Raw genomic sequence first — 14,369 nt, 5'->3', positions numbered from 1 at the left:
TAGTCAGTTTGAGAACTATTTGGACAGTAACACATTTTTTTTTATTTGGCCTCTATACACCACCAGAATGTTGATGTGCATACTGGTATTTGTTAACATGATTATTGTGTTATATGTAACCTTTTGTTCTCTCTAATTTGTTTTAAAGATGTCGTTGACCTCACATGTAATCAGAGAGATGGAGTGGATCTTTCTGAAGACAGAAAAACAGCCACAAGAAGTAGATATATGGACATGATTTATGGCCCATTTGAGCCAAGATGGAGGTCATGTGGTAAAATGTTGAGAGAGAGGCAAGACTCACAGCTTCAGGTGGAGTGTGTTCAACGTCTATCAGGGGGGCGCTTCTACTGGGAAGTGGATTGGACTGGTGTGGTTTCCACTGGTGTGGTTTCCATTGGTGTGAAACACAATTTTTAAAGGTACTATATGAGATTTTGCACAGATATCTACAGGGACCTATTCAATACAAACAGGGCATCAGCTCCTATTAAAGACCTTCGGCGAATCGGTGTGTACCTTGATTGGCCAGCAGGCACTTTGTCTTTCTACAATGTCTCTCTGAAGATTTTCCTGTACACGATTCACACCACGTTTAGCTCACCAGTCACACCTTTCTTCGGTTTTGAAAAACCATTTCCTTATGCTGCCATTAGTGCAATCACTATTCACACATTTTAAAATCAGTGAATTATGTAATAGGACAGAAAGCACAGCACCAACAAAAAATCATTGTATGGGCGTCTAATTCCCTCAGAATTAGCCCATATTGGGAGTTCACTCTGACATTTAGCAACAGACAATTAGCATGGAGTTCTGCTAGGGTGTAAGGCGTGGAGTTCTGCAGGGTTCTAGGGTGTAAGGCATGGAGTTCTGTAGGGTTCTAGGGTGTAAGGCTGGGTGTGCTTCTGGTTCTCTTCAGTTTAGGTTAGTTAAAAATAGTTTAAAATATCACTTGGCTCTTCAGCTGAAACATGGCTGCGCATTTGGCCTTCCTCAGAGTAGTCAGTGGTTGCCTTTGGGCTGATCCCTCTATATCTTAATAGGTTGTCACATAACTGGTAAGAACAGGTTAGTAGTCACCTGGTTGAAGATGCTGGGTAACTCAAAAGTTTGTTACTGGAGGTGCGTAAAAAAAAGGACTGGCATTTTTGGCATAATGTCAAAAATATGTTTCTTCACATTCTGTTGATATTAGATCATTTTGAACATTTTAAACTACACATGGCACCTCATAGGAAATATGGTGATAAATGTAGCCTGAACATAATCAAGCTAAGCAATGCACAATTATCAGCCAACATTATCATGAAATTTGTTGCAATATAAATACTTATTCATTTGTAATTATTTATATTATTAATAAAAGAAAAGTGAAAATTTTAAATGCTTTATATGTGTACTCACTTCATTTAATTTGTGTTTATATCTTATATTGACTGGGGTTGGGGTATACACTGGAGTAACACATTATCTGGGGACCAACAAATAACATAAAGCAAGTAATTCAGCCTATTTTGGAGTTTTTTCCTCCACAAAATGGCATACCCACATTAAAGGTCCCCATCTCAGGCATACTTCATCATGGCCAGGCTTGGTAAGTAAGAATGGAAAAGTTTTATTTCTGCTGGAATCCCAGATCTCTAAACTCACCACCGACCAGTCCCCACCGGTCATTGATGTGACCTTGAAACAAAACAAGTCATATGCTAACAATACATAATTACTTTTTACAAAGGTTTTTGGAAATGTATGCCATGCACTCAGATATATATATATATATATATATATATTATTTTTTATTATCAAAATGTTTGACCCAAATACTGAATTTTATAACGTCTGCTTATACAGGCATAACATGGGACTCCATTGGAACGATTAGGCTTTGAACCCTACTGACATTCCGAAAAATATAGTTTCAGGCCTAAACTTAAGCTAAATACACTGTCTGTGATTTTTATCCCATACGCTCTTTAGTAGTGTGTTCACATGTTTGCACTCAAAACAATTACCATCCAACTACAGTCCTGGGGGGTAGGCTATTCCAAGAACGTAGTTTAGTGACAAACCTGGGTAAGTTAATGCAGAGTAAGTGGTAAACTTAGAAGAGCTGTATGGCTTCATTCTCCTAACAAAACAATGGCATAGGGCACTTGTTGTAGGAGGTTTACCACTTACTTTGAATTCTTACCCAGGTTTGTCATTAAACCACGTACATGGAATACCCCCCTGTAGGGCTGCACAATTATCGCAATCGTAATCACAATATGAACCAACACAATTACCTGATCACAAAAGCTACAAATAATCGTGCACAGTTAAATTTGTCACATTTCTGACTTTTATACTCATTTCATCCTCCTTGACTGCTACTTCTGGTTGATGGGTGTGCGTAGTGTGTGAGGGGCACAGAAATTCTGATTGGTGAGCTTCATAGTCGGTCGGGGCGCTATGCTTCTTGTGAACCAGGTGTGCTCACCAATCAGAGGTGGCACAAATTAAAGAGACATTTGGAATATTGAACCGAATCAATTAATTGACATTCAAAAATCATATCCAAAATCGCAATTGTAATAGCTGTCAAAAAAAATCACAATTAGATATTTTCCCCAAATTGTGCAGCCCTACCCCCCTGCTTCTGTAATAGGAAACAACTACTGACTCAGACTGAGCTCCAGTCAATCCCTGCCAGCCAACACATTACTTCTCCTTTAAGGGTATATGTTGTCCTTTAGCCTACTTAGACATTTTATAATATGTACTACTAATAAAAAGGCATGGAGATACAAACGGGAGCACAGAGGAAAGGAGTGTAATTTGACAAGTATAAACAACTTTGTTTTCATGAAATTCTTATTCATAAGACTTATGTTATCCTTCACTTAGTAGACATTTTAAAGTATTTATAACTAATATAGTTACTAATACGGTTGTCCGAAGGCATGGGGACATTTAACCTGTGGTGCCGCTGCTGAAGGTGTTCTAGAAAGGCATTCTTCTAACAGGGGGAGGAGCCTCTTCTGTGCCCGCTACAGGCGTCATGTGGCACAGATAGTTCTGAACAGCACTGATACCTCTGCACCAGGAATGCAGGGGAACCGGTTTCACACTGAACACAGGTATAGCCATAAGCCATGTGATGGCGTTCATGGCATTGACTTCTCTCTTGCACATACATACACACACACACAGCAGCACGGTAACCTGTGGATCCTTCTACTGTATTAGAATAGGCTGAATATATGTATGTGTGTGTGTGCCCATACAGCAGTGTTTTTGGCAGAAAGAAATGGTAGGGTAATCTCTGGAGGCGTAAACAGTAAACATTCCCATCTTATCCTACATCTGATCAGGATCATGGAACAGTCTAGAACAAGACTGAAGACAAAGTGCTCACTCACCCAGACACGCTTTGTTTATTTGGACCATAAGGTAGGCTAAACGGGATATTTGAATAAATATAAGGTGTATACAGTGGATAAGTGTTCGCTTAGTTTCTAACACAGGGAGGTTGAAACATTTTTTGACAAAACCACATTCAAGGTGTGTTGTTGAAAGCATATTAAGTGTTGGTGTTAAGCATATGGTAGTTTTTTTTTGTGGGACAACATTTAATTGTAGCCTAGTGATTTAGTCTGCCACAAACACTTAGTTTTGTAAAGAAAGTAATATTTGTTTTAATTTATGTGATATAAAATTTTATTTGTGCTTTTATTCCATGTCATTTACCATATATTTTTTCTTACTGGTCATTATAAACTTGATTCTATTATTGTTAGTTGTGGTTGCAGTATCTGGAACATTAATAACTTGATTTAATGTTTATTGTGAACAGGACAATTTCTGAGATGGGTGCTTCGGAATCCAGGCCAACTCTTTTCAGTAGACGTAAGAAAGACAAGGGGCTTTCGTGGAATGGCCTGAGGAGAGCGCTGTTGTTAAAAAAACAGAAGCGGAAAAAGAATGTTCTGCGCAAGCTGTCTATCGGCAACAACCGGAAAGGATCCCAGTCTCTCAAGAGATTCTCGGTCCCAAACATTAGGAAAAGTTCACAGCCTCCGAAGAGATTCTCCCTTTTTGAACTTTAAGGACATTTTGGTTGGAGGAGGCCATTTTATAAATAATCACTTGTAGGGAGTGTTATGTTCAGAATAGGTCTACATCTTGTGCCATGATCCAAGAGGAGTAAGACCAATCTGTTAATTTAGGGACAGCCGAAAATGTGGACGGACTTTTCATTTTCTAAACCTTTATTCTGTTCCCAGCAAAAAGGCCAACAACTCTGAACTACTGATTGGCTATAGTTTATCTTTTCCCAGAATTACTGTAAAGATTTTGTACTTGTGGGTACGAGTGGTAGGGTTCTAAATGTAGCCTAGAAAGAAATTAATCTGAGCACAGTGAACAAGCCTGCCCACCAACTGGTCACCATGATGTCCGAGTGGTCTGGTTCCTAGACTGCCACTGATGTGACCGGGAAGACTGGTTTTTGTTTCGACATGTTGTGGGTTTGTCTGCCTCTGTAAACCAATTTTATTATTAAACATATATACAGCAAACATTGTAGTGTCACGATTGAGGGTGTTTATCTGTATTCACACAGAGCGAAAGCAAGAGAGAAAAAGGGAGAGAATTCAAAAGTTTGAAGAATTTTATAAGAAGTTTTAGAAGAGACACTTATTTCAATTGAAATAAAACTTTCCAACCATGTCAGCTTGTGAAAAGTTGTTTGTTGGGTGCGCACATCCAAGGCATGTGACCTTTTGTACTTGTTTAAATATGGCGACAGTCTGTCTGATATTCAAGTCTGATGAAGAGCGTAAGCTCGAAACGTTACACTGGTGAAAGTCATTAAAAAAACTTTATAGGAGCAAGTGTTTGGACATTCCACCCCTTTTTCCATTTGACAACCATATCAGCTTCCTATTCTCTAATGGGCCATCTTCCACACCACTGGTAAGTGAGCCCAAACCTTTTCTACAGGAAACACCTATATCTGACCAGCACTATATAAGTAGCAGTAGAGAAAATAACTAAACTGCAGCTCTGACCAAACAAAAAAGAAAAAAAAAGGACAGGTACGTCGTCAAAAGACTCCCTTTAATGGCATCCACATTCATGAACTGCTCTGAATACAGTGTGTCATGGTAGACAGTCAAAGACAAGGCATGTTAACATTGCTACGAAATCTACAGAACTACACATTATGGTTGTGTCACTCGGTTCAAAAACAGTTGTAGGCAGGCCAACTAGGGCCCATCTCCATGGCAGCACACCACTGCTATAGTTGTGCCATGTTTAAAAAGCCAGTGCTACAAAAGTAGACATTCTACACAGTACACAAGTCAAAAAAGTTTTGCAACCATTGGTATGTTTACAGATATCTTATATGAATTTGCGTTTGCAGACCTATGTTTTCAACCCTTTGTTGACCAGTACAAAAGAACCAAAAATGGGGTAAAATTCAAGTAAAAAGGTTTTTTTGTAGGTAGGCTTAGCTACAATATGGTGAAGGACAAACATCTCTTGGGGCAAAATTTAAAAAAAAAAAAACAGGTATCTCTGTCAACTTTGTGAGCCATCATATTGTCTAGCGGTATGACAACCATCATGAGAACACACATCCACACCACACATTCACCCTTTTGCGAGAACAAACACCTACATAACCTAAATACTTAAGCAGTCAACTGTATTTAGGTGTGTTGGTTCTAAAAATGCAATCTCTGTCTTTAAAAAGGCACAATTAATATCAGCTGATAAGATAAAACATGAAGTAAGTCGTGGGAACAGAAACCAAAAACAAATGTCAGCATTAGAACTCCTGTGCCAGATGTCTCCACTTGACAGAAGAAAAATAAAATAAAAGAAAACGCATCCCCAGCAGTGCACTCGATTTGGCCCTGAGGAATGTCATGAATCACAGGCTCAGTCTGGGAGCATAATGGCCAAAATTAAATTGACAAAATTAAAATCAAAAACAGCAAACCCATCCCACTCCAGGAAGGAGCAGACTTCCATCTTCCATCTTCCAGACTTCTGGTCCACTCAGACCAGGGACTGAAGCCCCCCACCCCCCCACCCCGGCCAACCCAAGCCCCGACCCGGGAGTCCAGTCACTGGTGCGCTTGTGTGGGTCAGTCACTTGTGTCTCATCCTTCCCTCCGTCCGCTCTGATTTTTTTTTCGTCCATGTCGTCCTCCGCACGGTTAGCTTAGCATGTCGTCCTCCGCACGGTTAGCTTAGCTTTCCGAGGAGGTCAGCAGGTGGTCACCCTGGCTGAGTTCCAGCTGGGTTCCGTTTGTTTCCTTCTTCACAGGCTGCGGATGGAATGAGGGAAAGAGATGGAAGGAGAGAGAGAGGGCAAGAAACAGAGCAGAGGGGGGAGAGAGAAAAAGAGAGGGAAGGAGGTAGAGAGGCATGGAGGGAGAGAGAGAGGGATAGAGAGCATGGGTAGGAAAAGAGTTTGGTAAGGAGGATTTGGGGAGGATTACGTAAGGGATAATGTATAGAACGCCGGTCATTGTGGGGAAAATAAGTCCCGACAGGGCGAACCGGACCCCGACGCGCCAGTGGAGGGGTCTTGTTTCGCCCTGAAGGGACTTATTTTCCCATAATGACCGGCGTTCTATACATTATCCCGCTTATTATACGGCTACTTGCCAAAACGAAAAAATAAACTCCATGATATGTCTCTTTACACTTATTTGTTACCGTTTCTTTAGAACACAGCTGATCAACCGTCTGCTTTCACTTTTGAATGAAGTTCCAAGCGCAAACTCCGTTGCCATTGACAGCGGTCATTCTTGTTTTCAGAGGTCCTTTCCCAAGAAATAATGACCGCTAGAACTTTCGGAAATCCCATTCAAGTCAATGGAGCATTCTACATGCATTGTGAAGAGCCGTATAATAATTCTTCTTATTATACGGCTCTTCACAATGCAAGTAGAACGCTCCATTGACTTGAATGGGACTTATTTTCCCCATAATGACCGGCGTTCTATACATTATCCCTTACATAATTCATGGTCATTATCACCACAACCACAATGTTCCATACACAACCTGTAAAATAATGCATTTCAATTCAGTATAATTAACAAGTTGAATTCAATGCTCCGATACTTTTTATATTCCAACATTGACTTGTGTAGCATTTATATGTATACATATATCTATATATGGATTGTAAACTAAACACGATTTCAGACAAATTTGTACTGAATGGTCTGTGTTGAATGGGTTCACTTGAGCATATTGGAATGGAAATGTTTGTTAGATGTTTGTCCTGATACAGGTCTCCAGAGATGGAACAACCAAAAAGCAGGACCAAATGTGACTCTTCATTAAACCCTTACAATTAATTAAACACAATTCAGCAGGTCACGTAGAGGATGACTAAGTTAAATTACACTACAGCACTCTCTCTACGATTCTCCCTATACTACAAGTATTTGATCAATTATGCCAAACATGGGAAAAGCCACGGTTGCCAAATATTTTATCAGCTATTCAACCAACCGTTTTGTTTGATTTACTTCTCTAATTCCGGTAAAGTGATTCACCAGCGGTCACCCCACACAGGAAAAGATTTGGCTAGTTGGAATACCGATCATTTCTACTCCTAATTACCGAAATGTGCAGCAGTTATGGTCATCACTTGAAATTTACGGGAACACTTGTAAGAATATTCCTACTTAAGCTCATTAATGGTCTCTTACAAACCGCTTAGGTCCAGAGGAAAGCAATGTGCAAAATGGTGTATTTAGGCTTTGGGTTCTCTGCCAACAGTGCAATTAAAGTGATAAAAAAGGATATTTACAGTATGTTTGTGTTTACAGTGTTTGACATGACGGTAGAGCGAGAGCGAGAGCGAGAGCGAGAGAGAGACAGAGAGAGAGAGAGAGAGAGACAGAGAGAGAGAGAGAGAGAGACAGAGAGAGAGAGATCTCCCTCTCACACACAGGCTGTATGTTTGTTCAGAAAAAACGATTGTTTATTTGACACACTGACAGGGACTCCTCGGGTCCAATTAAGTCAGTGCTTTGGTCCATCACAGGCCTTTGGTGAAGGACTTGAATTTGCATTACAAACATGGGTCATGCTCTTTAACCCCATTACAAACAGGGTCATGCTCTGGGGAGGGGTAGGGGTGTGTGTGTGTGTGTGTCCAATGTTATCAGACACGTGCAAACATTCTGGAGGTAGTTCTCAGCACACAGTACATGGACCGTGGACTAAGGGTTACCGTCAATTTGCAAATCCTTGTACAAAATTACTCAAAATGTAACAGTTCAAAGAAAATGTGCTTGCCTCGAACGTTCTCCGTTGTTCGCGCCCAATTTGAACGCACCTCCAAGTGTGTGAGTGTGTGTGAACCCAATTGCGATAATGTGGACACAGATCAGAGATAGCAGTTCAGTAATCTTGACATGGACAATTGAGCTCAAAATAGTTTATGCAAAGTGTGGCCCTTATGTTATTATATTAGCAAATGTTTGAGCACTTTGACCATGATGGGTTGTCCCTTCATTATTGTATTAGCGTGTGTCCACATTTTGGCTCTCATGGGCGCTGCTTGGCACTGAAGATTGCAGTAACCCAGCAACAGTAGCTTAGCGGCAGGCAGGCATGATCAAGCAATGGCAATCACTCCATTTGAATTGACACAGACAAACAAACACAAAAACATAGAGACATGACAAGGCAATAACACAATATTCCATTGACTCTTCGCAAGGCCTGTTTATTCCATTTTTAAAAATAATTTCTTTTTAGTTCCCAGCATTGCTTTCTTCAATATAATATCTATATATGTATATGTACACACAATAAAAACATATATAGAGAGACAGGTCACTCAACCCCATGATGATGATATAGTGAGGGAGAGGAGGATTGAAAGGTCACTCAACCCCATGATGAGGATATAGTGAGGGAGAGGAGGATTGAAAGTGTGTGTGTTAAGTATGAAGACTGCAGGAGGTGAGTGAGTGAGTGTGTGTGAGTGAGTGCTGAACATGAACCACTCTCTAACCACACAAAGTTTGACACTCTTTCTCGCGTGCACACACACACAGATTGTTCTAGCACCACCGTGTCCACAGATGTTGACGACAAAATGACATACAGATAGTCTGACGCACACATTCTTCCTCCAAACTAAAAGAAAGGAGTGGAATCTACGGGGAAAAAACACTAACATTTGTCATATGACTCATGGCAATAAACTGCCCCCCCCCCCCCCCACCAAAAAAAACCCACCCCCAATCTCCTGTTGACTATAATTCAAACATGAGGTCCATACGAACAGTTTGTTTATGCCAGCAGAACCTTGTATCCGAGCAACAGAGAGACACCCCCCCCCAAACAATAGAGTACCGAAGCCATGACGTAGCGTTGCCAAGGCAGCATCCCTCCGTCTCTGCCTGGTGACCGTTATAAGCAAATGACTTTTGGACTGACCTACATACAGAGATGAAAACAGGTTTCAACCACTTCTGACCAATTTTCAAGTCAACCAATACCTTGGTTGTACCGCAACTTCAACCATGGTAACCATAGAGCACAACCAAACATGTTGGGACACCCCTCGGAATATTTGGGGCCCTACTATAATTTGAGACCAACAGGGGTCCCCATTTCACAACTTGCTCAGCTCAATGACACAGCCAGGAAACACACCAAACCACTCGGTGTGGTGGGTCCGTATCCGTGCAAATTGAGATGCTTGTGGTTCGCCGCCTGCATCTCAATTTTTGAAAGTTTCGAACAGTCAAAAACAAACCTTTACACCAGCAACGAGAGAAAAAGTATACCACTTGAGTGAACGATCCATTTAACATCTGGCTGTAGGTTTGTCTCCTTCAACAAGGAGTCTGTTTTCATTTAAAGGGGACCTGTAGCTGGTTCAAATACCACCAAAGTTTCCACTAGTTCATAAGGTCCACTAGTGTTTTTATTGGAATGTAAAGACCAGCTTGAGCAGCAGGAGAGAACCTGCCCACTAGGGGTAAGTAGAGAGTCAGACACACACACACACACACACAATCCAAACAGGAAACAGCTGCCTCTTGACACCTGTGAGCGTGTGGGTGCGTGTGTGGGTGCGTGTGTGGGTGCGTGTGTGTGTGTGTGTGTGTGTGTGTGTGTGTGTGTGTGTGTGTGTACAAGCCTACTTTATCTGTTTGACAGGAAATCATTCCAAGTTGGTTCACGGAGCGGTGGCGAAGGTCTCCTACCAGACTGGCCCAGATCCCTTACAGGGTCGCCTGACACACTGTACCACTTCTGTCTACGTGTGTGAGTAAATATTAAGGTGGTATGTGGATGGACACACACACACACACACACACACACACACAAGAGCATGACGTCACCGAGCTGTATTGACGCGTCATCGGTACCATCTGGAAACAGCAACACATCTGATTAAAAGGGAGCCGGTAGACATCTCCTCACAGGATATTCATAGTGGAGTCAACAATACTTAATTAAAGGTTCTAAGATATAAGGGCAAGTGATAAAAAAGCACAAAAGACATCGATCAAATGACATTTTTATGACCACATTTCAGTTGTCATAGGAGAAATAGAACAGCTATCAATCTTGTTTCTTTTAACATCTGTTTACTGCAGTTAATCAAGTCCCGAATCAGCTGAGGTGGGCCTAGAATAGAGAACTATTTAGGGGAATAGTAAGGGGACTTAAATATCTATAGATTTATTTTACTTATCTAGAGCGGCTATGTCCATGTCAAAGTTTCAACAGATAGAGCGTGGTTCTTACAACCCAAGATCATGGGTTCAATTCCCACTGGGTATACATACACTCTTAAAACAAATGTGTTGGAAACAACACAAACTGTTGTCCCTATCTGGACACCGGGGAGTATAAGATGTTTTAAAGGCACACTATGCCAGATTTTCACCTTTACTAACCCAATTTGATGGTAAACTTGTAACGATCAAAAGAAATTAACTTCCCTACCGAGAAAAACAGCCATATAATTTCCAACAGCGGCGCCCCGCCAAATCGTGAAAAATTACATTGTCAGTAGATATAGCTCTTTGGAGATAGTTTTTGCCTGTTGTTAATCCTTCACCTCCACAACAAAAGCATTTGCATTGTGTACAAGGGGGATAAGTCGCGAGAAGTTTGCCATTTACAATAGCAGAGTAACATACATCGGGAGCTCTACACTCGCCAAAAATACCTAAACCTGCATAGTATACCTTTAAGAGTGTACTAGTGGCAATCTGTGCTGTGGGTTCAATTCCCACTGGGTACACGTACTGGTGGCAATTTGTGCTGTAGGTCGCTTTGGACAGAAGTATGTAGAAGCTGAAGGAATAAATGTAATGTAATGTGAGGGAGACATGTTGAAATGGATGCAACCATAGAATGGAGAAGAGTGACGTCCGTGTGGACTGACCCTACGCTCACATGCTTGCGTTGCATTGCATTACTGCATGCCAGTGGGTTTTCCCGACACTTGGGGGTGTGTACTATGGTGTATGCCTTGAATCTAACCATACTTTGATTGGCTGATGCCTAGTGTTGCTGCAGCAAAAGTTGAAAATTTCTCAAATTTATGACAACAGAAGCAAAGCAATGGAACACATGATTGGCTCAATGTATTCACATGTCGACGTTTTGCCGCGGAAAGGGTGGAATATATGTAGACAACTGCTTTAGACTTTTTTTGTTTGTTGCTAAACTCTGCAAATTACTCCTGCAGGTCCTCTAGCTGTCTCTGCACTGTTTGCTCAACAATAAAATCCAGAAAACAAAAAGCTGTCTGTTGTTAATTTCTCAAAAAAACTACCACAATAAGCTGACATTCCACCAAGAATGTACAAATCGACGTTACAATTTCCTCATACACTCGTTATGCATCATCTAGTACAGTGTTTCTTAACTGGTGAGTCGGGACCCAAAAGTGGGTCGCGGAACCATTCTGGGTGGGTCGTGGAGCTTGTGGGTAAAAAAATAAATAAATAATCACCCATTTTAAGTGCTACTTTGTCAGATCTACAGTACTATCTTAATATCCTGAAGACTTCACAAATGTAATGCCAAACATCAGCATGTTCTAAACAAGTAGGCCTACAGGCACTTTGCGTGTTTTACCATGTACAGTAGCTCACCTTATCTGTTGGCTTGAACACAAAAAAAACGCGACTAAATGAACATGGGAAATTCTGGGTCCCAAAGCCAGACCAGTTAAGAACCACTGATCTAGTCCATTTACATTTTGTTGAATAGGAGGCATGTTCCTTTAAGGTTTAGCTGTCTGTTAAACTTTCCAGCTGCCCCCCCCAAGGTCACATACTTTCTGTAACAGAAAGGCTGAAGAAGAAAGAGCCTGTTTGACAAAACGTCACATCTGTCTGCTATGGGGGCCGAGAGAGTCAGAGAGAACGAGAGAGAGTCAGAGAGCAGATCACTCTGATGCTGTTCATGTGAAATGGAGAAAAAAGGTCCCCTCCTCGTGCCCTTTATAGTGGTTAAACCAGAGGACTAGACCCAGTTAATAAGACCCTGATTCAGCTGCTGCTGGGACAAACAGCCAAATGCCAACTGTGCAAAACCTACGGAACGGTAAGGAGATCTAAGTACCGACATAGAAATACACTCCTGTGGTCTCCAATGTAGCCAAGAGATCAATATTTGGCACTTCAAGATTGCAGTGATTAATGATCAAATTTGAAGAGAATCAGATTAAATTTCAACAAAATAAAAAAATTTAATTTTTTTTTTTTAATTATTTGAGCAATTCTAGGCAGGAGTCCTGATTGACAACAGACTGAATTTGAGCCTGTGATTGTGATTCTGATCACAGATTAATAATTACACTGGTGATGCCAAGGAGGTGTGCAAAGCAGCACATTACCCGAATCTGGGAAGAAATCCTCGTTCTGCTCGACTTGAGACACAGACAACAAGAACAAACAAACAAACAAAAAAAACATAAACATAGACACAACACAAAAAAAGTGGTCACAAACAGTGGTCACCCTACACAGAGGTGGCGCGGGACGAGGGCTTCCCAATCCTACACCTGGCAGAACTCACCAGCTCCTGATTGGCTGATCCCACCTGACAGAACTCATTTCTGGCACTTCTGAATGGCTACCGCAGGTGTGGTCAGCCAATGAGGAGGATTAAGATGACACTGACCTCAACCAATGGGAGGTATTCCAAGTATGTGGTCTGGTAAAAAAAAAACCTGGCGGAGTTGAGTCAAAGTAAGTGGTAAACCTCCTTATACCATCAAAACGTAGGGGTTGCCATCAGCATTTCAGTGTAATCTTCTTTGGTTCAGAATGCAAATGACATGATTAGTCATGATGGAAAATAATATGGCCGTCATGAGGCGTTGCTATGGGACCAATTCTGAAAACGTAAAAACTCTACCACAGTGTACCAAATTTCCCTATTGTTTTTCCAAAGACCACCCAGACTACTATGGAGGTGCCCTATGGCCTATGGCTTCAGTGTCCGAGCAAAACAAAGCCACAGTGCTGTTTAGCTTTCAGGAGTCTTCACACTTAAGACCCATTCACACCACGAACGATAACGATAACTATAAATAAATATCGTTCTTGTTAATATGAATGACGACATTCACACATAAACTATAACAATCACGACATGAGGAATGATATCGTTGGGGATCACTTTTTAGAGCGATTTTCAGAACGATAATAAGCTAATAGCCAATCAGAACCCATCGAATTTTGGTTATAGTTGTCGTTATTGTTCTTGGTGTGAATAGGCCTTTACTCCAGGTTAACTCTTCCAGATCACCACCTTGGAACACCTCGCTGGAGTGCAGATAGGAGATTTCCTTTGCACAAGGCTCCAGGGACAAGATGGAGAACCCAAGCACTAAGCCATCAAACTATATATCCCTGTATATTATATACACACATACATACAAATATATCAGATCATAGTATATACTGTATACAAAATAACACCCTTGGGAGTGACTCCTCCGCAGTGGAGGTTTGGCAGAAGGCCCGTCGACACCAGTAACTAGAACTTTGGCATAATCCTTAAAGTATCGCTCTAGTCAATATGAATGACAACAACCACTTTGACAGCAGACATGGATTAAGTAATTGAAACATTCTATATTCATTGGTCCTGGTGTGGAGGGGTCTTGAATCTCTAGCAGTTATGTAGGTGAGGAAAGAGCAGTAGAAATCAGAAACCAGCTGAAAGAAATGATCAGAGGCACTTCTGATTAGCTGATCATACCTGAGGTAGCCAATCAGGAGTATTAAGAGGACACTGGGACCAGTTGACAAGAAATCATCAGTGGCACTTCTGATTGGCTACCTCAGGTGTGATCAGCC

General features: G+C 41.3%; 1 protein-coding gene and 1 long non-coding RNA gene across 2 annotated transcripts in view; one reads left to right on the top strand and one right to left on the bottom strand.

Annotated features, from left to right (window-relative positions):
- Positions 1–2,971: 2,971 nt before the first annotated feature.
- On the top strand, positions 2,972–4,713 carry LOC143125746 (uncharacterized). The gene is made up of 2 exons (XR_012987310.1): positions 2,972–3,435; positions 3,839–4,713. It is a non-coding gene; the product is annotated as an uncharacterized LOC143125746 (long non-coding RNA).
- A 373-nt stretch (positions 4,714–5,086) lies between these two features.
- Positions 5,087–14,369, bottom strand: part of lpar2b (lysophosphatidic acid receptor 2b) — a 36,795-nt gene continuing 27,512 nt past the window's right edge. Inside the window, exon 5 of the mRNA XM_076287201.1 lies at positions 5,087–6,323. Within this exon, the coding sequence (XP_076143316.1) occupies positions 6,246–6,323 (78 nt within the window). The 3' untranslated portion in view covers positions 5,087–6,245. The remainder of the gene's footprint in view (positions 6,324–14,369) is intronic.

Source organism: Alosa pseudoharengus, unplaced genomic scaffold (assembly GCF_046254945.1).
Source record: "Alosa pseudoharengus isolate Yale_2024_CS ecotype anadromous, Long Island Sound unplaced genomic scaffold, YU_APseudo_1.1 YU_APseudo_1.1_scf_1, whole genome shotgun sequence".
Classification (NCBI taxonomy): Eukaryota; Metazoa; Chordata; class Actinopteri; order Clupeiformes; family Clupeidae; genus Alosa; species Alosa pseudoharengus.
Note: the sequence above shows the minus strand (reverse complement) of the source record. Positions and strands in the feature narration are given on the sequence as shown.